We start from the raw sequence: 22,335 nt of genomic DNA, 5'->3' as shown, positions 1-22,335 counted from the left end.
CACGTGCTGAAAGATGGATGGAGGGAAGGGCTGTGACAGGAAGGTCCATCTGAAACACGCTCATCTTATTAAGGAGAATCTGAGCCTGCATTCCTCCGATCCATTGGCTACCTTTTGGGTTGGATGCTGCTTGAGCATTCAAGATGCTCAGAAATATGGTTTAGAACCAAGAATCGTCACAGCGATGGAAGCAGGCAGAGAATTTCTTCAAATGGTACTGGCCCGGCTTATACCCCTTGTCGAAGCCCGCGGGAGCCCTGAGTTTGAATTTCCTGGGTCTGCCTTACTGCATTTGGGTAGCTTTCCTAAGGAAAAGGAACTCAATTAGAGGATACTGAGATAAATAATACGTTCTCATTAGAACTACAGCATAAAAAAACAAAGCTCTGCTTTGTTGAGAAACTCAGTTGTCAGAAACCACAGGGAAGAGGAAGATTAATTCAGCCTTTGGGGGCCGGTCTCAGATGCACAAAGGACAGAAGAAAAATTGGTGGGACGCGGTGGACTAACCCTTCTGCCTCTCTCCTACACCGAGCAGCCGAGGGGCCTTCTAAAAAGGGGATCCCATCAATCAGACTGGTTTGTCAGATTTCATACATCAATAAACCAACAGGCACGTCTTCAGGGGAAGTAGAGCAGGTCAAGGAAAAAAAAAAAAAATCATTGGACTGGACATGGAATACTTAGCCAGCAGCAAAGCCCAGAGCGCGCTCTCGGTCCTCCCCGCAAATGGAAAATTGTACCTGCAGAAGAGTCTATCCCTTTATTTTTTTATTTTTATTTAAGTATGGAGTGCCTTGCCCTTATGTTAGAGAAAATAAATTGGGAAAAAAACCCCCACAACAATGAACAAACCCTCTCAATTTGGCATGGGATGTTTTGGGGTCTGTGATGGTCTGCAGCTCCCCTAGGAGCCAGAGACATGTTCTGAGAGCCGTCACTCTGAGAACAATCTTCTGCACACTCTGAGGGATCTTCATTTTCCTGCTCACCCCAGGAGGATAAGGGAGAGGCACAAGTACATCCCAACAACACCAGAAAATGGATAATAGAATATTTTTAGAGCATTGGACTAGCATAAAGAACTATTTTCCTATTTAACAAACAGCATCCAGAAGGGTCAGGCATCTCAGCTAATCTGTGATGCCCTCATTAAAATCCAACAGTTTGACATCGCAGACACTAGCCAGGACCACTTTATTTTATGAAGTCCCTGATGTACTTTCAAGCTACTCTTCTCTTAAATTTTACTAGAAGATTTGAAATTTCTAACAGCATTTTCAAGAAAAAAAAGCCATCCTGCCAAGTTCTCACTCCCCATAGGAGCAAGCACCAGGAGCAGCATTCTGTTTTAAAATTGTTACCCTGGACAAACACCGAAATCCAGGTGCTGGGAGGGTCATGCAACAGCTACTGACCATTTCCATCTACTCAAAAAGAAAGGGCACAAAAAGAAACTCTCTTGGGGGTTTCTGAGTCACGTTTGTTTCTTTACATTCAAACCTGCGGATGCTTGGATGGGTGGGAGAGAGACGTCGTTCTTGGAAGCTGAATCACTGGTTGTTGTCAGTTGAAGAGCTCAGGTTTAACGGGATATCCCCTTGGACACCCACAGAGGACAGGTAGGAAGCCATATTTTCAGATGGAACATAAAGCGATGAACTTTCAGGCAAGCTGATGAGGTCGTTGCCAAAGATGGACTGACGATCGACAAGGAACTGCTGGGCGCTTTCCAGAATGACATCTTTCCCTAGGAATGCAAACGGACAACAGAAAGCTCAGTTTCTGGAAGGCAAGTTACCGGACTTTACGTGTGTAGAACTGAAGAGTGGCAAATTCCCATGGCAACAGGAGGTGAGGGGCCTCATTCCAGGCAAAAACTGCTTGGAAACACTTGAGTCAAACTCGGGCTCACTCAAAAGCCCGTTACAACCGACCGGAGTCTCTGCAGGTGCCAAGCTGGGTTTTGCCCAAATGCTGAGATGCCTCACAAGAAGTGAAAAAGGGACAACCAAGTGGTTGGAGACACTGAGAAGTGGCTGAGGGCAGCTTCTCTTCTCCTTCACTCAAGAACTGTCTGGTCTTCCTCATCACTGCAGAAGGAGACATCTGCCAATTGCTCCATTATTCCAGCATCACGCATGGACCAGAAAGGCTTTGCAAACAGGAGATGCTCCTCTTGTGCAGTTCAGCCCCAGCCTGCAGAAGGATTCTCTCCAGTGCAGCGGGGCTTTTAATGCCTTTGATGCTCATGTAAGATGCTGAGCTTAAGGTGGAGACTGGAAGTCCCTGAACTACACGCAATACATCAAAACTCTCAGGTGGGCTCAGGTGGCTACAGCACCAAACTAAGGCTCACAAAATCTCTTCTTTCAGGTCTAGCCCAGCTGACCTGAAAATATCAATATATCACTATTCCAAGACCAGGAAAACACTTCTAGAGTCATATCTATGGTCAATGACACACGCTATCCGAGTCACTGATGGGAAGATCAGCTGGCCCGTTCCCTTGAGGTCTGGTAAAAGGTCTGGAGAAACCAAGACGTAACCTTTGCCTCTGGCTGGTAGCAGCTCCGGGTCACCTCCTCTGCAGCAGGAGCCAGTGGAAACACAGGACCTGTACTGCTCTTGCCACCCCTGCTCCATTTAGATCACCACTTTGCTCTCAGGTGGCGATGAAGAGGCAGAGAAAACAGTGGAGCCGCTGATAGACACGATGTGGACCCAAACGGGAGCAGTGGCAGCTCAATTGCATTTAAGCCTCGGTTTATCCCGCATGCATTTCCCACTGCTCAGTAACGAGCTTAGCAGTTGTTGTGGGAACATTGCTGACCGACACTCACAAAGGTAAAATAACAAACGTGTTTTGCTCCCTCAAGTGGCAAATGGTCAGTGCCAGACGTTGCGTGTAGGTGCTGACATGTTTAACACCTTAATTACATCCCCATTTCTGAGTCCCCAAGAGCCGCTGTGCTCCTACCTGGGCAGGCGTTGTTAAACGGGGGGTTGAACCCTTTTGAGGACACCTCAGTTGCATTCTTCTCCAGGTCCACTGTGAGTCGCTGCATCTTGATGCAAAAATATAAACTACAATGTACAATTATACAAAGACAGGGGAGCTTGTTAGAACTAGGCCATTTCTGGAAATCAGTGCTTCATCAATGCTGCACAACATCCGCCAGCAACGCAAGCCGTCCTCCCTGCCCTGCCTCTCCTGCCAGCCGCACCTGCACGCCGTCAAAATACCCGAAAGCGTGTGCTGAAGGGCAGATATGCCTGAAGGAGAGGGCGAAGGGAGAGGTAATCCCCTATTGGCACTGGTTAATACAGCGTGAAGCTCATGTCACGTGAGGAGGCCAGGTGTCACTGTGGCTGTCCCTGCCCGGCTGCCATACAGGGCAAACCCACAGTCCTCTGCAGCTGGCAACAAACACAAAAGGAATTTTCTTCCCATTTGCCTATGACTGTCTTTAAAGTTAAACTAGCTTTTGCTTGCACAGCGCTTCCCACTGCGGAGCTGCTGCGGGTATTGCTTCCAGGCTTCTCTACACTCAAGAGTTTCCGCAGCACAAGCCAGCCCAAGGGCAGGCTGCACCAGCGGCCTCGGGGACCGAGCTATTGCACATTGCAGCTCCCCCTGGCCTTTCCTCTCATGCCATCCTTTTTAAAAGAGATCGTCCCTTGCTTCCAAGACTTGCTAATGTTAGCCGTCTCTTCAGAGCCTCTCCTTCCTAACACTCAAAAGGATAGTGATATCATGAGGAAGGCTTAGAGACCTTTCACACTCCGTTAGAATAGATTATGCTTCGCTGGCACATCTGTAGAGATGCAGAACCAGCCAAGTCTTTATCCGGCCTGGCTGGCAGTGAGGGCTCTGAAAACTCACCCTCTATCAAGCAGGAAAAAGTCATGAAACTCACTTTTCCTTCACTGTTTATTAAATCACCATATGCACTTCAGAAATGCCTGTGTCACTGCCAACTCCAAACAAATACTGCCAAACTGAACTTCTCCTCGTTTCTTCTGCACGGCTACGCGTGAACCTCCATTCTAATTGCGTGTGGTTTCAGGGATGGCTGCACTTTATAAAGGCACATTTTATAAAGGGCTTTGGCACAAAGACACTTTATGGATCTATGGTGTTAGTGGGAAGTGACATTCACACCATTGTTTTGATCGGAGACTCCGGGACATCAGACAAGCTCTGGCTGAGGGGGGAGAGACAGGTCAACAGTGTAAGATAACGCTCCCAGCCTGCCCTCAGGAGATGCTGGGCTTTCCCGCACCCTTCTCTCTGGCTATAAAATAATTAAGCGTTCTTCAGTTATGCACAAGCTCTGCCTCATAAGGACATAATTATTATTATTATTATCATCATTATTATTATTATTATCATATCTCAGAAATGCACATCTCTTACCGGGGACAGACTGGCTTCCATTTCAGTCAAATTCCACTCGCTCAAAGATAAATTGGGATTAAAGACCTGTTGGGAGGAAAACACAATTAGGCTTCGGAAAGGTGCAATAGTTGGAGGTGTTCGTATCCTCAGCTGTCTGTGGAGGTGCCGGGGAGCAGCGCCTGCCTGCGCCACAGCTGCTCTGGCACGTCACCCAGCGCTCCAGGCTGGGGAGTGCTGGTTTGTACCTGGGCCAGACCAGCGAGGGCTGCGTCGGGGACACCAGTACTGATCCGCCCGCCTTGCTGCCTGCCACTGGAGGGGTGGCACAGGCACCCAGTGCCACAGTCATGCTGTAAACCAGGGCAGCTTTTGTGTCACTGTACACGCAAGTCAGAGCCCTTTTTTTTTGCTGCTCTTGGGGCCTAGGACGCTTCCAGAATCACATGGATTTTTAAAAGCCTTCCAAAACCCAGTAGCAGAGGGCAGATTCCTGCTGCATCAACGCCCCACTGGCAATTTCTTGAGAAGTCTGAGCAATGTGGGCAAAGGAGCTGTTGATCTGGGGTAGAGTTTTATGATTCATTCTCACTCTTGTGACGTTCAGTGGCACAGAGAGAGAAAAGTGGGTCAGTGACAGGAAAACCCCTCCTAATGAGACAGAAGAAACAGAAACCAACGGAGCCAGTGACAGAGCAGGCCATTAGAGAAGCTTTCCATAAAGTCAAAATCAATCATAGGCTCTTAGGAACAAATATAGACGTAGGAACTGGCTTTAAGAGAATAAGAGGAATTTTTTTTTTTAACGATTTTTCATTCCTGTTTATCCATGCAAGTTTACCATGTGCCTGCATCTGAAGCACCTCCTCAAGGGAGCATATCTTTGACATATAGATTCTTTTGCTACATAGAGTTATTTGATTACTGGCAAAACCCTTTCATATACTGACTCTATGTACGAGGAGAGAGTGAAAGAAACAAACCTCCATATTGCTGCATGTATACTTAAGAAAAAAGTATTTCTAAAGAAAAGTGACCTGAGAACTGCAAACAGATCACCATCTCAGCAGGGAGAGAATTTAACATCATCTACGCTTCCCAGAACGTGAGGAAAAGGGGAAGGTAGTAGAGCTAAACACAACCTAGGAGTATCTAAGATGCAGAATACGCAGAAAATAAAGTAATCCACCCAGAGAAATTACCCAACTAGCTAGAGTTGTATTAAATCTATTTTATCTACACGTCCTAGGTTTCATGATGATGTCTTTACCAATTTGTGCTCCTAGAAGTTCAAATATGTGTATTTACCAAAGAAATGTAAAAAAGCATCATTTAAAGTCTGAAATCCTGCCAGCTCCTATGAGCAGGTCAAACCAGAGCTGCGACTCTGCTGGCAGCATGTGACAGACAAGGTGCCACACGAGACCAAGCCGCACGGTCCATCTGATTTCCAGCCCAAAGGTACCGCTGGGAACTTCACAACCGTTCCCCGCAGCCGCCCCCGGGGGGGCCCGACACTCACATCCAGGAGGCTGGCGGGCTCCAGCCCGTACTGCTGGCTCCGCAGCAGCAGCTGCAGCCCTTCCAAGCTCCAGTCCGTGCCCTCCAATGGGTCTGAAATATCTGTTCTGAGAAAAGACAAGGGGAAACATGGCCACGAATGAGACTTGCACAGACACATACAGAAAGCAGGACTGAACAGCCCTCTGACATGAGGTTTATGCTGACATCTCACTTAGGAAACCACGAGCCTGTCAGCCTGGGTTTATGCCGCATCACTTGGGCTGATCCCAGAAGTACAACCCAGCAGAGCACAGAGGGGACTGGGGAGACTGCTCCCCTCTTGGGTGACACGTGGGGTTTGCGGACGGACAGTCTGTGCACATCTCTTCAAGACCGGGAAAATTAAAGCTTTCCTTAGAAGAAATCCTTCTAGAGAGGCACTTGGGATCCAGAACAGGCTGCATTTCCATCCTCCTGGGTCCAAGAAGCCTGAATTATGATTCACTAATGTTAACAGTAATTAAAGGTTTTTAAAGGAGTGACTTTTAACTGCAGGCATTCAGCCTGCAGGCTGCGTTTACCAGAGACATTCAGCTAAAGGAGCAACTGTGCTACCCTGCTGTGTTTAACTCCCCCCAAAAAGCTAGAAAAATTTCTCTTAAAATCCAGAGTCTTTAAAAAAGGGCATTTTTTTCTTCTAATAAAATGTTTTGAAGTAGCCAGTGGGGTTATGAAGGAAGAATTTAGTTCTCTATAAGAACCCAAAGGAAAATAAAAGCCTTTCTGGTAAGTCTAGTGTGGGTTTCTCCCCTTGTTGTTCTCACATTGCTGCCGTTGCCATAAAGAGTGAACTCTGCAGTTAACCTCTGCTTCATCCCCCAAGCTGCAACGTGCTTTCCCGCTGCTGGAGAAGTCTGCCGCACACTCACCCCTAACGCTGGTGCTGTTGGGATGCCCGTCTCACACCATGCCAGAGCACCTCCAAAAGTGGCTCCCCCAGATCGCCCTGTGGCTGAGCCGAATGACGCTGTGCTGACCCCCCCCCTTGCAAGAGGACATCATTCTCTGGGTGACTGTCACACGTGGGATACTTGTGTGCCCTGGCTTCAAAATAATGAAGCCTCCATCCCTTTGCGTCAGACTTCTGCACTCAGTGAACACAAACTCCCAACTCTCCATCCCTGTGAGTGACCTCACTTACTATTTCGTGATTTTAAGGCAGGATTTTTATCTTTTATAGGCTTTTACAAGGCCTTGCTTTGGACTGCCTAGCATTTTACTGAGCCCCTCCGGTTCAAGGGGACAAGCACGGCAATCCAGCTAAGCTTCATGGGTTTTCACCTTTAGGCAGAGATGGGGAAGCCAAGATCTCTTGCTGTGTCAGCTCCCTGGTATCTCCCCAGAAACGTGTGGCCCATGTGATGGTGCCAAAGTGACTGGCTACCCGCTGAAGACACCTAGCACTGACTCAGGAAAGTCACCTTGGACAGGTGGTAGGAGGAGATGCAAAGGGAGAAGAGACTAACAAGAGAAGTCTATTTGACTTCACAGCACAGGAGAGGAAAAGAAAGGGGGCAAATTATTTCCTTCTCAAGCCCAAGCCTGGGCCTGATAAACACTTTGCTGCCTTACCAAATATTTGCCCCACAGAGGCTGTACCTTCAGAAGTGCAGAGGTTACGATGATGATGGACTGTCATCTTCCATCACCATCTTTGGATTGGCACACAAGTGACACCTTATTCACTGCCCAGAAAGACCAGTGACAAATATTTCCTTATGACTTTATCTAACTGAAGACTCAATAAAACAAATAACAGAGGGCACAGAAGCTACTGGAGGCGTAGTGCTGTCCAGTGGCCTGCAAGTCTGCAGACATGGATGCTGGTCTGGGCTCCAGCTTTCACTTGGACCTTGGGCAAATCCCTCTCACTGCAAAAAGCCTCTTCCTGCTCCCATGGCTCTGATGCACGTGCTCTGACAGCTCTTCCTCTGTTGGGTCCTTCAAGCAAGTCATTCACAGGCCCCCCCCACCCCTGTGAACTGTCCCCTGGGCTCAAAGGGTCCTCTAAGCAGGTGCCACAGGTACAGGATGGAGGTCACCAGGCTGTAGTAGGTGACTTAAAGCCACCTCCCTTTCTCCCCAGCTAAGGGAAGAGCGGGCCATGAAACACGCAGGGGCCGCAGCTCTCCCTCGCTCCCCTCACCTGTCCAGCAACGCCCTTCTGCCTCTTCTCTCGGATGGTTGCGAGGTCCCCGGTGGGGCTGCACCACAACTCCCTTTGCCTTCCAAAACAGACTGAACCATGGCAACCGGGAGCACAGGGGGCTCAGAGCAAGCCCGGCAGCCTGGCAGGGGGACATCAGGCTCAGCGGGGGCTTTCACTCCAGGGCTGACCGGCTCTTCCTTGATTAGCATGAGGCACTTCTCTCTGCATCAGAGACAAGTGTTAGCACCACACACACACATCTGCTCCACAAAGGCCTGGCGCTACTGGGAAGGGCTAATAGCACAAGGGCTTGCTTCCACTTCCCATCAAACTGCCCCACAGAGTCTTTCCATTCTCCCAGACTGGCAAAAGAAACCAGCAACCTGGCTGTCTTTTCAGCAAGCTCCAAAACCATGCTCAGCTGGAATAGCTTCAGTCACTTCATCAGTCATAGCTATAATGAATTTGTCCCATTCAATTGTTTTGCAAATACGGGAAATACACTTCCATGTATTCATTATTCCTGAGATGAGCGTTAGGCTTGAGACAGGTTAAAGGGTCACGAGGTTAGAGAGGTTCCCCTGAAACAGAAAAGCCTCCACCCTAGAGATAGGAATGGGATCAGTTAGACCTGAAGTTAGGATTGGACCAGCAAGCACTCAAGAGATCCCAGTGACACAGGTGGGCTCTTGTGGCCCTGCAGGATTTGGAAGAGAAGCTGACAGTCCCAGTCAGATGTTTCATTTGTTTGGAAGCAGAGGTTTGCCTTTTTCCAATGGTACAGAGGCACTCCACATTATCGCCCAGAGAAGCTGTGGCTGCCCCATCCCTGGAGGTGTCCAAGGCCAGGCTGGACGGGGCTTGGAGCAACCTGGGCTGGTGGGAGGTGTCCCTGGCCAGGGCAGGGGGTGGCACTGGGTGATCTTTAAGGTCCCTTCCAACCTAAACTATTCTACGACTCTATGGTTCCTAGATGGATATGTGTCATTGAAGTTTTGAATAGTAGCATTTTGTATGTAAAAATCTGCTCTGAACTACTTATAGGAGACTTTACTGCTCTCTCTGAAACTGCACAACTGGAGCCAAAGTGAGAGAGGCACGTACATCAACAGGCTCAGGGCATGGAAAGCCGTACTGAAAAAATATTATCTTACAACACTTACAGACTAGCTTTGCTGCAAAACAACACACAAACATGTCACACATATGGGATGGGATGTGACACTCCAAAATCCTCCTTGGCATTCCTTTCAGATAGTCTTCTCATCTCATGAATCCAAAACTCCCACCAGAAGCTCATGTTGATTTAGGAAACACCACACTCCTGAACTCCTTAGGGCTGTGGCTGGCTCACATTCTTAAGTCACGCGGACACAGCACAGATCAGAGGCCACCAGATGGCACTCAGTAATTAGTAGAAAAAAACAATTTAACTTGAAGGTTGTATTAAATTTTTTCTGCTTTAGAAACGGCTTCCAGATTGTTTGTTTGTCTAGCTAATTTTATGCTATGGTTTCAATTATTAGGCAGATTTACAGGCGATTTCTAGAGTATAACTGCCTTGCCTATATGCTTGAGAAACTGTTTCCATGATTCATCTGTCTACTTACTTTCCACTGACTTAGCTGTAGCTCTTCTGCCACCAGCCCTCAATACACTGCATGGCTGTGGCAGGAAGAGATAAGCTTTAAAATACCTCTGTATTCAGTTCTTGAGCTACTGGGACCTTTTCACAGAAAAGTTGTCAAACATCGGAAGTTGTTGTGATGCAACCTTTCAGTTCTCATTAGCAGAAAGATGTACAGTTTGATTCTGTTTCTTATTTGTCAAAGCCAAAAAGAAACTTCCTTTCTCTCTTTCTCAACAAACTCAACAAGTGTTAGCGTCTCATTATTTGATAAAGTCTGAGACAGCCCCTGTCTTGAGGACAAAATAAAAAGAAACATGGAATACTTCTCAAAGAGGTGAGTGGAAATTCTCAGCACGAAACTCATTACTTTGCTTCAAAAGTCATGCTGTTATTATCCTTCCCGAATTCTGAAAATCTGACCCACATTGGAAACTGGAAAAAAATATTCCAGCCCACCATCTCTATAGAGATTTGCGAATCAGTCAGAAACTCTGGTAAAATTACAGCTAGGAAAGACAAACTCTTTTGAAGTTACGCGGTCCATACCCAACTCTCCCTGTTTTTAATCACAAAGATATTTACCTGTCATTTTCCGGAGGGGATTGCATATTTATTATGTTGGAAGGTGATGCTTCAGTAATATCAGATATGATGGGTCCTCCAGCAATTGCAGGGCTGTTTAAGCAAGAGGCAGGTTCTGTCGATGGCTAAGAGGAAAGTAAAAATGATACAGATTTATCCTTCTGAAGACCAGAACAAGTCCGAGGTCCTATCTCAGACAGTCAGGGTTTATTCACTGTGCCCTTGAGTCCCCCTTGTACGGAAACCAAGGAAGCTTTTACCTCCTATGCAACATTATCATTTCCTCCGGTCTTTCCTCCAACCACGCAGGGGTGCGGGTGTAAAATAAGCACTGTGACTCAAGTGTCAGCTACTGAGAGGTTTTACCATGTCTGACATTTTGCCTAGACTGCTTACCTTCCTCTGGAGGGAAAGATCCAACACAGCCCAACAGGGGACTACGGGTCTCTCATGCCAGCTCAAGTATTTTAACTGCACAAGTGTCTGGTGTCCACTTTAGTGGGTTACACTGGCGGGGATCCTTCAGTGACGGCAAAAACCTGGCTCTGGTCAGAAACACCAGAGTACCCACTTCTAGATCATACTTCTTCCTCTCTGCCCTTGAGGTGAGCCAGCCTGGGGTAACAGCACGAAGAGTTTGGTGTGCGGGGTCTGCCTTTCCCTCCCACAACCCATGGCCCGCCACGTGAACACGACAGCAAACACGCGTCGTGTGCAAACACGCGTCCCTCCCTGGAACAGGGGAGCTGAAGAAATAATAATGTCACTCAGCTTTGCAAACCTCTTCTTTGCTGTCACACTCCTGCCAAACTGCCCACTCTGTAATCTGTATCATCGCTTCAAACGTTCTTCCACCCTGGCCAAAGAAATCCCACAAAGCTCAGAGGCTGGCGTAAACCTACCGACTGTATGAAATAGGGGTCATGGAGGGGGTCTGTAGACAAATGCCGGCTGACCTTGGACACTTGTGGAGCCGTGATCCCGTTGTCAAGCATCAGCGGTCTGTGAAGAGAAATGGGTTTGTTTCTCCAGCACATACTGACTGGATCCCGGTTGCTCATACAAGGAACATCTCTCAGCCGAGGGTTGTTTTCCCCTGGGTACTCTCTTTTTCCTCAGCTGTAAGGTACTTTCTTGTCCAGTGTTACGGACAAGGAAGGGAAACAACAGTTTTAGAGGAGGTCACCATTAAAAGAGGGTATTAGCCCTACAGAGAAGGGGTGATCTGGGTTTTCTAGATCCTATTCCAAAGATGCAAGTAAAAATCACAATTTTGATGCATATTTTGAATTGAACAAATTCAATTCATATTTCCTTCTAATTGCTAGTGGTTTCAAGCTCTAGGCTGGGTCCTCAGCTTGTTTAACCAGAGGTAGCTACGCTGAAATTATTAGCGCAATACTGGGAATCTGGCCTTGTTACCAGCTCCCTCACGCCCGGGGACTCTTTGGCAAAGCTCCATCTCCGTACATAGCGCTGCATAAAAGGAACCCGTGCCACCCTCTAAGTAAGTAATAAAACGGAGGGGAGACACAAAGCAAAGCAGAGCCTAAAGTCATTGCATACGGGCTTTTAAAAAATGACTGACAGGCTTTTACTGGTGGCCACTAACGGCAAGAAGTGGTTCTGCACGCTGGGTCCTGTAGCAGGAGCGCTTTATGTAAATGATTCCTAAATGATTGAAACCTAGAGAAAATGAGAAGAAGCCTCAAAATGGCACTGCCTTTCCATCATGAAACTCCCTGGGTGTTGTGATACAGTCCCAAAGAAGCTGCGAACGGGTATATTTTGCTACACACCCACTGTTGTTAATGCTGGTCCTACAAAACTGCCTAGCAAATCCCTCTTCTCCTCCCACCGTCCCGCAGTCCAGAAAAGCATCTTCAGTGTTCATCGGGAAGACAGTGATTTGGCTGAGGGCACCAGGGAAAGCCAACAGTTTTTTGCACAGTAACGTCTGGCAGGCTTGGCAGAAGATAATTCCTAGCTCCCTTCATCCTACAGACACTGGAGCAGGATATGCTGTGAGAAATTATGGGTTTGCTCAGACTCCAATTAGATCCCACAGTGAAGGGCATTATGCAGCACAACACAGTGACCATGGCGCTCGAGATCTCAGTGTTGTCTAACAGCTCGTTTAACTGCCTTTTTCTATTCTGTGGCATTAACTAAAGACACAGAATAGAAAAGAACATTTGAATCACCCTGACATGGACCTTGTTATGGCATAAGCTACCCTTCAGTACACGCCAAGATATCACAGCTAGCCCTGCGACAATTATGAATTTGTAAGTGTCCAGCTCTCTGCTCCAAGAGCCACAAATGAACCTCCCCATCCAACATTTCTTACCAAAGTAACTTTGGCGACTAACTCATCTAACAGCCTCCCAGGTGAGACATGCCCGTGGGACCTACAGACCTGTCCACAGCTACCCAGAGCCCCCAGTCAGCATGTGGGTCTGCACCAACAGTTGCTCCGGGCTGTACGCTATGCTTCTCTGCAGGCATTTAAAAGACAGGCAGGTAAAGAAATCTGTGAAAGATAGAAGGGCAGATATAGAAGCTCACAAGAGCTGAGGTTCCTTGAACACAGACCTTCATGTTTCCAAGGAAGCAGGAACTCAACATGCACGATACTGTGCAAACTGCAGCTGGGCTGTATCACTGTGCTCCCTCTTCATAAGGAGGCCAACGCAGTTGCTGTGCAGACAGTTCTGTGCTCTTCTGCCCCTATCAGCACGGGTTCTCGCTAATGATTTGCTTTTTGAAAAAGCAGCAGTCTAAGACAACATTTCTTGGTCTGCAAAGCTTCTGCAGGTAGGGCATGGCCCTGACCGTGGAAATCAGAGATCAGCTCTGGCATTTCCTTTCTCTGCTTCCCCACTCCACTGGAAGAAAACTTCCCCGCTCATGAACCTCAGGAACTCAGAGCAGCTGATATCCTTCCCTTGAGTCCTTTTCTTTGTTAACATTCTCTGTTCAGTGTTTCCCAGAGGCTCAGTAGAGAGGATAGGCAGAGGTAAGAGTATCCAGCTCGCTTGTACAGATTATGGGCTCCTTTGTTCAATCCTGTGTTTCCTTTACAATCCTCGCACCAAGAGTCAGCCAAGAACAAGGACACTGACTAAAAGAAAATCAAGCCCTTGAGCAGCCATTCTTGGGAAGTCTGGCTCCTTTCTCCAAGGCATGGAGAAGTTTCTGAGTTGCCAAAGGCCACAAGGTAATAAAGGTGGGAACAGGAGGCAGGTCCCTGCCCTCAGCCTGAGCCACAAAGGCAGTTTCCTCTCAGTAGCCCCTCTCCCCTCTTTAGATCACAAGCATGACACAGCAAGAAATGCATGGCTGCTCTCCTGGAAGGCACCAAGCTTCCTAATTCAAGCTCCTCTATTCATTTGCCTTGAAGAGCTTATTTATGACGCTAAAGATAGCCCTTAGGTAAAATCTTTCTCTGCCTTCCTCTCTGTAAGGCCTGCAGGTTACATGCCACCCAACCCACATTGGATACCCAACCCATTCAGTGACTGCGGGTCAAACTAAAGGTGTCTGTGGGCTGGCTGGGCCCAGCCCCGCTCCCACTGATGACAAGTGGCAAAACCAGGACCTGTAGGACCAGCAGCAGGGTCCTGCCCTTTACCCTCCCACTGGTTAGCGTTCCCATCTCCCAGCGCGCTCTGTGTTCCCCAAATAAAGGTCATGAGCTGACACGGTGCTTCTCTAAAGACCACTGAATGGGGCATGTCAGCAGGTCTGACTCGGCAGTTCAGCCCATTCATCTCCCATCACCATGGTGCCCTGGTCCGGTGACCGCCTGCCTGGGCAAGCTGAGCTTGTGTTTTTAGTGAGGGGGCAGCATTATGCACCCGTGAGCGTGTGCGCACCACACAAGGGTACTTACAGCTTCCTCTTTATCCCAGTGCTGCTGGGGCTCGATTGGAGCTGGCCAAACAGAAACTGAATCAGCTGTCAGGAGAGATCAAAATCCGGTGTTAATCAGCAGAGTGATTCAGCACTCCCTGCTCTCACAGCCGTTCTTCTCTCACACATTCCTCCCTCCTGACACCACCCCACAGCTGGGAGCAGCCACGAAATATGGGAGCCAAATTGCACGAGACTTTGGAGCCCGAAACCAAACTAAGCTTTCCAAGAACTGAAACGACCTGCCTAGCTTTCAAGAAACACAGCCAGGTGCCTGCTTTGTGCCAAGGCTGCTTTCTCTCACGTGCTCAGCGCTTTCTCTCTCCGCTTCTGTGCATGCAGAACTCCGGGTAGCCCTATTAGGCTCGGGAACCTGCCTGTGAAGTACACAGGCAAACATTCCTAGGCCTGGAGTTAGACTTGGCCTCCATAAAAGTCTTTAGAGACCTTTACGAGAGGCTCTGACACAGACTTTGCAAGGCAAAGAGGCAACCCCCTAGGGGAGACCCTGGATGGAGGTCTTAGCTCTTTCAGTTGCGTTTTTCAGCCCTGTGAAATTCAGTGTTAATAAAACAGGACACTCAAAATGACGCAGAATGGCTCTGGAGAGGAATCATCGAGCAACATATTCCCAAGTCAGCTTGAGCCTAATGCTCTGCTTTGACCTCCAAACAAGGAGAGCATTATTATTGTTATGTATCACAGCTGTCTCTTCCCCATTGCTCAATATAACAAAATGGAGTTGCATACGTGCCCCCGCAATGAGTGGTGTGGCTGGTCCGGCCTCAGAGCCGGAGGAAGGTTTGATTGATAGCCTCGTGCATTTCTACCCAGTCCTGTGACTGTGACGCCACGTGAGGGTCAGAGCCTGGCTCTTCGGGGGGACTGGGAAATGTGACGTGCGCAGTCACTCAGCACCATCTGGGAATCACTGGAGAGGCCTTTTCTAGTACTGGTCATGCTAGATTTTGAGGGCTATGGCTCCACAGTGCTCCTTCAGTCTAAAACGTTGTACGGCAATTCCTCAACCATACCAGCAACCCCAGAAAACGTAACAGTCGCCAGAGGTCCCCAGTGGGGGAATGGCTAGCCAATTCTGCTGTATGCAGCTTCAGTGCTGGCAGGAGGGAGGCTCCTCGCTTGTACAAAGGAAAAACGAAAGATTTGGGAAGCCCAAAGGCATAGGTACAACCAGAACGCAGCCAATACAGGGCAATCGGCGAGAGCTGTGCTCTCTTGCTCAGGACTTCAACAGAAAAGTGGTTCCTAACATCACAGCAAGGGAAATTTAAACCTTTTGTTCAAGGGCATAATCTGTGTTTTCTTAATGACCACTTTCCATAGGACACGTAAGAACATCACGCCATTTGAAAGACAGGGAAAATAAGCATATGGTGATATCAGAGTGTGGAGAAGATTATGGGACAAGAAAAAAAAAAAAAAAATCCGAGGAGGACATACACCATGCAGTACTACAAGTGAGTTTGGAGTTTAGATGACCACTACCTTGTTGATCACTTTCTGTTGCTGTGAGTGGTTCTGCCGGAGGGAAACGACTTCCCGCCAAAGAACTTCATTTTGCCTGAAAGTGAAACAGAAATTTTCCCTGAGCACAGTAACATCCCAACAGCTCGTGGTGCTGCCATGATGCACCGCAGACCAAACTGCCCAAAGCCTGTCTCACCCTGGGGCTCTTGCAGTGCTTGGCTCTTTTTGGGCATCCCAAACGGGGTCACACAATTGCTTTCCTTACTTTTCCTTGACCTCAAAAGAACTACAGACCGGAGCAGGGAGGAAAAACAAATACAGAGAAGCCAATATTTGTAGGGGAGGGCAACAGGAAGACATGTATTTAGTTTTCATGGAACATTTGGGCCAAACTCAGAATTTCAGCAAGGCCTGATTTGTGACTTTGAATGATTTGGATCACCAAGGCTGTTCTTCCTGTGGGAGCCAAGAAAGCCCAACCTCTCCACAACCGCCCCCAAAGACCAAGAGATCCCATGGACAGAGATCCTATGTATTCTGCCTGCTGAAACCTCATACACGTGGTGGTACAAAGGCATGTTTGGGAGTGACCGCAGCAGCTAAAGGGATGCTTCTGCATCTGAGAGCCTTGAACTAGGAGGACTGTAATGATTTCGTTAAAGGGTGTCACTGATTTCATGCAGCACAGACCCCGTGGCCAGCTTGCAATTGCATAGGGCATATTTATTTTCTGTCTGCAAATGCAGCACACAGGGGAGTTTACAGGCTTCCTTGAACAGTCAGCCCCAGAAAGCGGGATGGGGAGATGCTGAGTTTATTTACTGTGCTGCCTCCAAACCCGGATGCCAAGCAAGTCCATGCTGCAAAAGGCTTTGCCAGTCAATTTATCTCAAGAGTATATGGATGTAGCAAAACCGACAGGCCAGCAAAACCTATCATGCAGGTGAAATTTACAGATGCTTTTGCTTTTTAGTCTTTCTAGTGTGGATTGATGCTGGAACTGGGAAGATAAGGTCCAGGACTCGAAAGAGCACAGTAGCTGCCCGAGTACAGCAGTTTGTACAGCAAGAATCTCTGCAGGGAACTTTCGGTACTGGTACTGACAGGATTTTCAGCAAAGCAGCTTTCCTTAGTCTGACAGCTTGTGCTGGAGTTATGTCCTAATGGTTCTTCATCAGTGTAAATTTCTTAACGTGATTTCAGCCTGGGATTTCTGGTCTGTCCTAGCTTACAAAAATTGTATTACTTTCCTTGGTTGAATGCAATTTTGCCTTTTGCCAGATGGAGGAAGGCAGCAAGCTAATCAAAAAGGAGAATAAACTAAAAGCAAGGCCAAATCATCGATACTGGAATTCCTTAAAAATTAAATAAGATACAAGCCTAGAAACTCTTTCGTTGCCACTGTACCTGGATTTCATGGTGTGATTTCATGCATGTGTTAAGTGTGGGAGTCATTAAAAATTGAGGTAGCATAAAAATATTTATCTGTTGCATGTAAGGTGCTGGGCTGGAATGAAGTTTCCCAGTATATGGTGTTCTCTCAGGGCCCAGGATGCCAGTGTCATCTGGTGATGTACGAATATCAACTTTCACTATAAAAGAAGGGGTTTGGGTCTTTTTCATTATTCAAGTGCTTTTTAAACAAAGTTCTCTGCAAGGATTAAAATTCTGGAGGCAAATAAAACCCTCTCCAAGTACACGATTTATAAAACCATATCCATTTCCTAAATTCCTAGTGCCCGTGTCTGACTCACAAAATCCCAGTCTCAGACAGCTGGAGGTCAGGCAGCCACATGCAAGCAACGTTGCATTTGCTTGGTTTGCACTTATACAACAATTTTGGCCAGGTCAGAAGACACAGTCCCCAGAGAGACGCACTAAACATTACAGCAGTTCTTGTGCTCTTATATACTTTAGGACCGTCATATATTTTGAAGGTGGAGGATGAGAGATATATTTTTTATTTTTTTTGAAAGCTGGAGTGGGCACCACCACATTTCTGCCAAGGACTTTTCTAGGTGTGAGAAAGAGTTTCTCATCATTTCTATCTGGAGGAAATACCGTTATCTGAGCTAAGTCTCCAGGTTATACACATACTTCCTGCACGGCCCCCGCTGTGCTTCCCCCATCTCTAAAGGGAAAACAGAGACGAAGAGCACATGGCCACCTTTCACAGAAGACAGAGAGTCTGAGTACTAATTCATTTTGTAGATAATGGGTTCTGCATAGAAATCCTACACGTTGTCATCTCAACAGATCTAGTTCCTATGATTAGTCCCTGGCTCAGCACGTGCTCCCTGGGAAGGAGGTGTGTCAGGTTCCTCCTTTCAAACATTCACCAAGTTCAACAACTCTCGAGAAGCAAATGCCCGTAATAAGCAGCCTGAGTAGGATTCAACTCACTGTTTCATGTCCTGCACTTGACACTCCATGTTCTCCTGCTGACTCCTCAGTATCTGTACCTCGTATAGCAACCTGCTGAGGTCCTCCTGGCGCATCTTGGTCTCCTCACTTTTCACTACCGACACCTGAGGAATTAAAATCAAAGATGGATTTTACCAACACAAGAAGGGCATAGAGAGACAGAGTCATTGCCATGGCGCAGGTGCTGGGCTCTGACATGCAGAAATACCAGGACAGGCTATGTATGCACAAGAGGCTGAACTACCCTTAGGGTATTACTGCAAGAGTCAAAGGGATAAAACAGAGCAAAGAGCAGGAAAAATCGTTTCCTACAGAGGGTCTGTTGGCAGCAGGACAATCTCCACTAGAGTGGGGGCTTATTTCAAATCAGCTTGGGGAAAAAAGAAAAAAAAAAAGGTATTTTGAAGAACGGGGTGGAATTGAACTAGGTTATTTGATTAATTCTGTCTATTTTAACTACAGAGAGACCAAATCCAGCCTCATGTTTTACAGGAATGAGCCTGAGGAACTGCTTTAAATTGATATATTACACTTGGGTTTCCAGAAGGCTTTCGCTGAAGTCAATACGCTAATTGGGTAAGAGAACAGCCCTTTTCGGACATCAATAAGAGGTTAAAAGATAGCAAACAGAAGGTAGGAGTAGGTTATTGCTTCTATGATGACAGGAGATGACTGTTGGGAGATGATCCAGTAGGAGCTATGCTGTACTTATCTAGAAAAGCGGGTAACGATTCAAAAGCAGAGGGGTGCGAAGCAGGCCCGGCCGTGCGGCACTACACGAAGGTCTCGTGATAGTGAGCGACAGAGCAAACAAACACAGACGAAACTCTGATGGAAGCCAAGCCCTGCACGCCAAGGACCCCTGCCCCAACCGTACACGCGTATGGAGAAGACAGAAGCTAGAGCGCAGGGCGATACTGGGGTTACGCTGAGCAGTCTATAGCACGGCGGACCGCGGTCTGAAAGCAAAGAAGCATTTTGAGGAGTTATCAAGAGAGGAGCGCAGCTGTGGTAGAAACCCTCGCAATGACCACGGAGTGCCGTCCCGCTCAATCCGCCCCAAAAAAGGGACGTGGGAGGGTTAGAAAGGCCCAGGAGGGTCTCCTGCTCGGGCAGAAGTGAGGTGCTTGCCGCCCGAGATGCCTGAGGGACAGGACGCAAGTATTCACTACTTCTCTCCTAGCAGAAGGCCCGGGGGAAACACATTAAATAAAGAGACAAGAGGTTTAAAGCAAACCACGAGAGCTACGCCTCCACACACACCATTACTTAAGCTGTGGGGCACGCTGTTGAGGGATGTTTGGAACAAGCACCAGGCAGTGCTTGTGCTTCCAGAACCTTCTGGAACCAGGGTCTGCCTCCCCTCAGCCGTCCCCCCTGTGGGGCTCACCGGAGGCCCTGCCGCCGTGTGTATCCCCTCTCAGACCCCCTCACCTTCCTCTTGATGTGCTCCAGGAGGTGCTCGTGGCCCTGCAGGAAGCAGAGGTGCTGGAACTCGGTGTCGTCCCGCTCGGGCTTGACGAGACCCCCCTGCTCGATGTTCACCACCTTCCTGAAGCCGTCTGCGTGGAGAGGGCGCGGGTGAGGGTCCCACAGACCCGGGCCTTCCCCCTCGCCTCCCACCACCGTCGCTTTTGAGAATGTTTCTGTTCACTCCCCCCTCTTTTTGAGCTGCTCCAGTGCTCAAGGCCACAGCTGTGCCCCCTCCCTGGGGCTGGGCAAGTTTTTGGGCCACGTCTACAAGAAATCCGGCACAAGGGAGAGTGCTGTGCATCCCAATAGCCGCCCCTGCCGCTGGCCCATGCCATGAAAGCCTCACCGGCAATGCCTTGGCCAGGAGAGCTGGAATGCCCGCTCTTAGGAAATCTCTGGTTTGACTCGGGAGCCAAAGGGATTCAGGGGAAGGTTTTTCAAAAGGCACAGACCAGCACCGGGTGCCACTTTTGGGAAAAAAGGGTCACATGTACATTTGGATATCTACTTGGAATACTCCTCCCAAGTCCTAGAAAAGTTTCTAAACCATATCTAAAGACTGGCATAAAATTTACAATAGAGCTAGTGTATAGTTAAGTAGCAAAGTTAAATAGCGTACTTAAATAGTAAAATTCCTTTACTGAGGAACTTTGTGAATTAGTCACTGAAAAACTTCCAAGAACGACCCGAATTTAATACAGTCGTGGTCTAGATGTGGCTAAAAGCTACACCTAAGCCTCCACAAAGAGGTGATAATGTCTGCAAAGCAAAGCAAGGTTTGCAGGGAGAAGTTCTGTCCGTAATTATTTCAGCGATGTGGCTGGTGAAATGGGTAAGCTCTGGGCCCTGCCCTCAAAAGCGGCCGTTTCTGAGGGAGGTGTCACAGCATCAGGCTGCTGGAAAAAGGCCCATATAGAATAAAATGCAAAAGAAATAATAATAGGTGATCAAATTGGTGCAAGAGAAGCAGAAAACCTGGTGGCTGACATTTCTTAGCTCGCATCTTACAATGTAGTCTAACAGAAATTTCATGCTGGGATCTAAGGTCAATGCAAGGAGATCATTCTCCTGGGATCCCAGAGGCAAGTCCGCTTTGGCAAAATCAATAATGCCACAATAACACATACATGTGAGACCTCAACTTTCCTATCCACAGTTGTCCCTCACACCTCCCGTCCCACCTGCACCCTCTGTCACTCCCCGCGCGTCTGTAGGACCCACATGGCCTGGCTCTGGAGGTTTAACTTACACATGTTCAGCTGCCGGACGAAACTGGCCATGTTGTTGTGTTTGAAATACTTGGGCAGCACCTCTTTGGCAAAGCGTCCTTGGTCAAACACATGGAAGCTGGTGCCATTCTGCAAAGGAGACAAGGACAAAGGCGAAGTCAGAGGAGCGTCCCTGACCATGAGAGGTGATTTCCTTGAGTCCTACAGCAGGGAAGTCATGCTCTTTGAATTGCCACCTTGAAGCTGAGAAAAGTGACAACAGCCTTCAATGAGGGCTTCAATGCTCCATTCAGTTCTGGTCCTTTCAGTCCTCTCTGACCGCAGTTTTGATCTTTTTCTACTAAGCTTTGCTACTGCTTAGTTCAGAGCCTCGGACGCAAGAAAGAAACTGCAGACTTTTACACACAAATAACTGGTAGCTTTTGATCGTCCACACTTGTACGGACCTCACAGAAAGACTCTGGTGTCCAAAGAAGGTCCTGGAAAGTGGGAATTGCCATTATAACCCCTCGATCTACTTGTATAGGTCTAATTCCAACCCATCTGTTCCAGAGCACAGCAGTCCCGGAGGGAGCGCTGCCTGGAGACCTGGCACAAGAAACACAGCAAGGCAAGAAAGCAAATCATCTCTGGAGACACCACACTGACCCAGAAGCTCTACGCACCTTCTCTTGATTATTTTTAAAAGTACACAGCCATGAGGGCAACCCGCAAAAGGTTAAACAGTCATGCTTTACAGTCCAAGCTAGCAACATGCATGTTAACCAGATAAAATACCCGTTTCTGGGGTTGCAGTGCCAGGATCTGTGATTGCAAAACAATGCAAACTGCCTGGGATCGCTGGCGGAAACAGACATGCTGCAGGCCATGTGTTTTCCCTGCCCGGCCCTCCACCTGCTGACAGCTAAGCTGGTGCAGAGAAGGCTCCTGAGACACGACGCGCTGAAGCTGCCTTGAAACATCTTACAAACAGCAAGTCATGCAACCTTTTTGAGGGATGGAAGAACCGGCAATTGATTTTCATCTGTAACCAACACTTAGGAAAAATGTTTTCTAAATCCCCAACCTGAACAGCCTCAGTGTGTCTCCGGGACATGGAGACAGAGGGACGACCTTAAATACGATCTCTGCTCCGGATGGGCGGGCAGCACAGGGAATCTGGAGGAATGAAGAGTCATGATTTCAGCCATGGAGTTTGAGGCACAAGCGGCATTTTTGTAAACTTGCAGAGAATGGTATGTAGGGGCTCACACTGTCTTTGCTTGGGGAGAGAGAGAAGAGCTGCAAAGAGCTACGAGGAGAACCACCCAGCTGTGCAGCCTAAGCTTTATGGAGGGACAGGCAAGATGCAGAGACCTGTGCCAGTGCAAAGACATCAGCAGATGATAGGGACTTACCAGCTCAGCTGCAGTTGGGTTTCCAGGGACAGCTAGCTAAAGACACGAGGGTCTGCACGATGTTGGCAGGGAGGGCTCTGAGAGCA

At 48.1% G+C, this 22,335-nt stretch overlaps 1 protein-coding gene across 1 annotated transcript; it reads right to left on the bottom strand.

The window, feature by feature from the left end:
* Positions 1-587: 587 nt before the first annotated feature.
* HSF4 (heat shock transcription factor 4) lies at positions 588-21,032 on the bottom strand. The gene is made up of 12 exons (XM_054199305.1): positions 20,873-21,032; positions 19,585-19,712; positions 18,130-18,254; positions 15,745-15,820; positions 14,219-14,283; positions 11,226-11,325; positions 10,324-10,448; positions 8,109-8,333; positions 5,922-6,027; positions 4,421-4,486; positions 2,981-3,068; positions 588-1,750 (listed from the first exon to the last, which is right to left on the bottom strand). The coding sequence occupies exons 1-12, from the start codon at positions 21,030-21,032 to the stop codon at positions 1,554-1,556; spliced, it is 1,461 nt and encodes a 486-aa protein (XP_054055280.1). The 3' UTR covers positions 588-1,553.
* Positions 21,033-22,335: the final 1,303 nt, after the last annotated feature.

Source organism: Rissa tridactyla, chromosome 4 (assembly GCF_028500815.1).
Source record: "Rissa tridactyla isolate bRisTri1 chromosome 4, bRisTri1.patW.cur.20221130, whole genome shotgun sequence".
Classification (NCBI taxonomy): Eukaryota; Metazoa; Chordata; class Aves; order Charadriiformes; family Laridae; genus Rissa; species Rissa tridactyla.
The sequence above is the reverse complement of the archived record's forward strand: the minus strand, read 5'-3'. Positions and strand labels throughout refer to the sequence as shown.

What these genes read in the sequence shown, in the direction of transcription:
- HSF4 (XM_054199305.1), bottom strand. Translation starts at nt 21,032, where the DNA reads ATGGTCAGGGACGCTCCTCTGACTTCGCCTTTGTCCTTGTCTCCTTTG. An exon ending in TGGAAGCCAGTCTGTCCCCG is followed by an intron (nt 3,069 to 4,420) that starts GTAAGAGATGTG and finishes TTTTGCATCAAG; the next exon opens with ATGCAGCGACTCACAGTGGA. An exon ending in GTTTAACAACGCCTGCCCAG is followed by an intron (nt 1,751 to 2,980) that starts GTAGGAGCACAG and finishes TTGCATTCCTAG; the next exon opens with GGAAAGATGTCATTCTGGAA.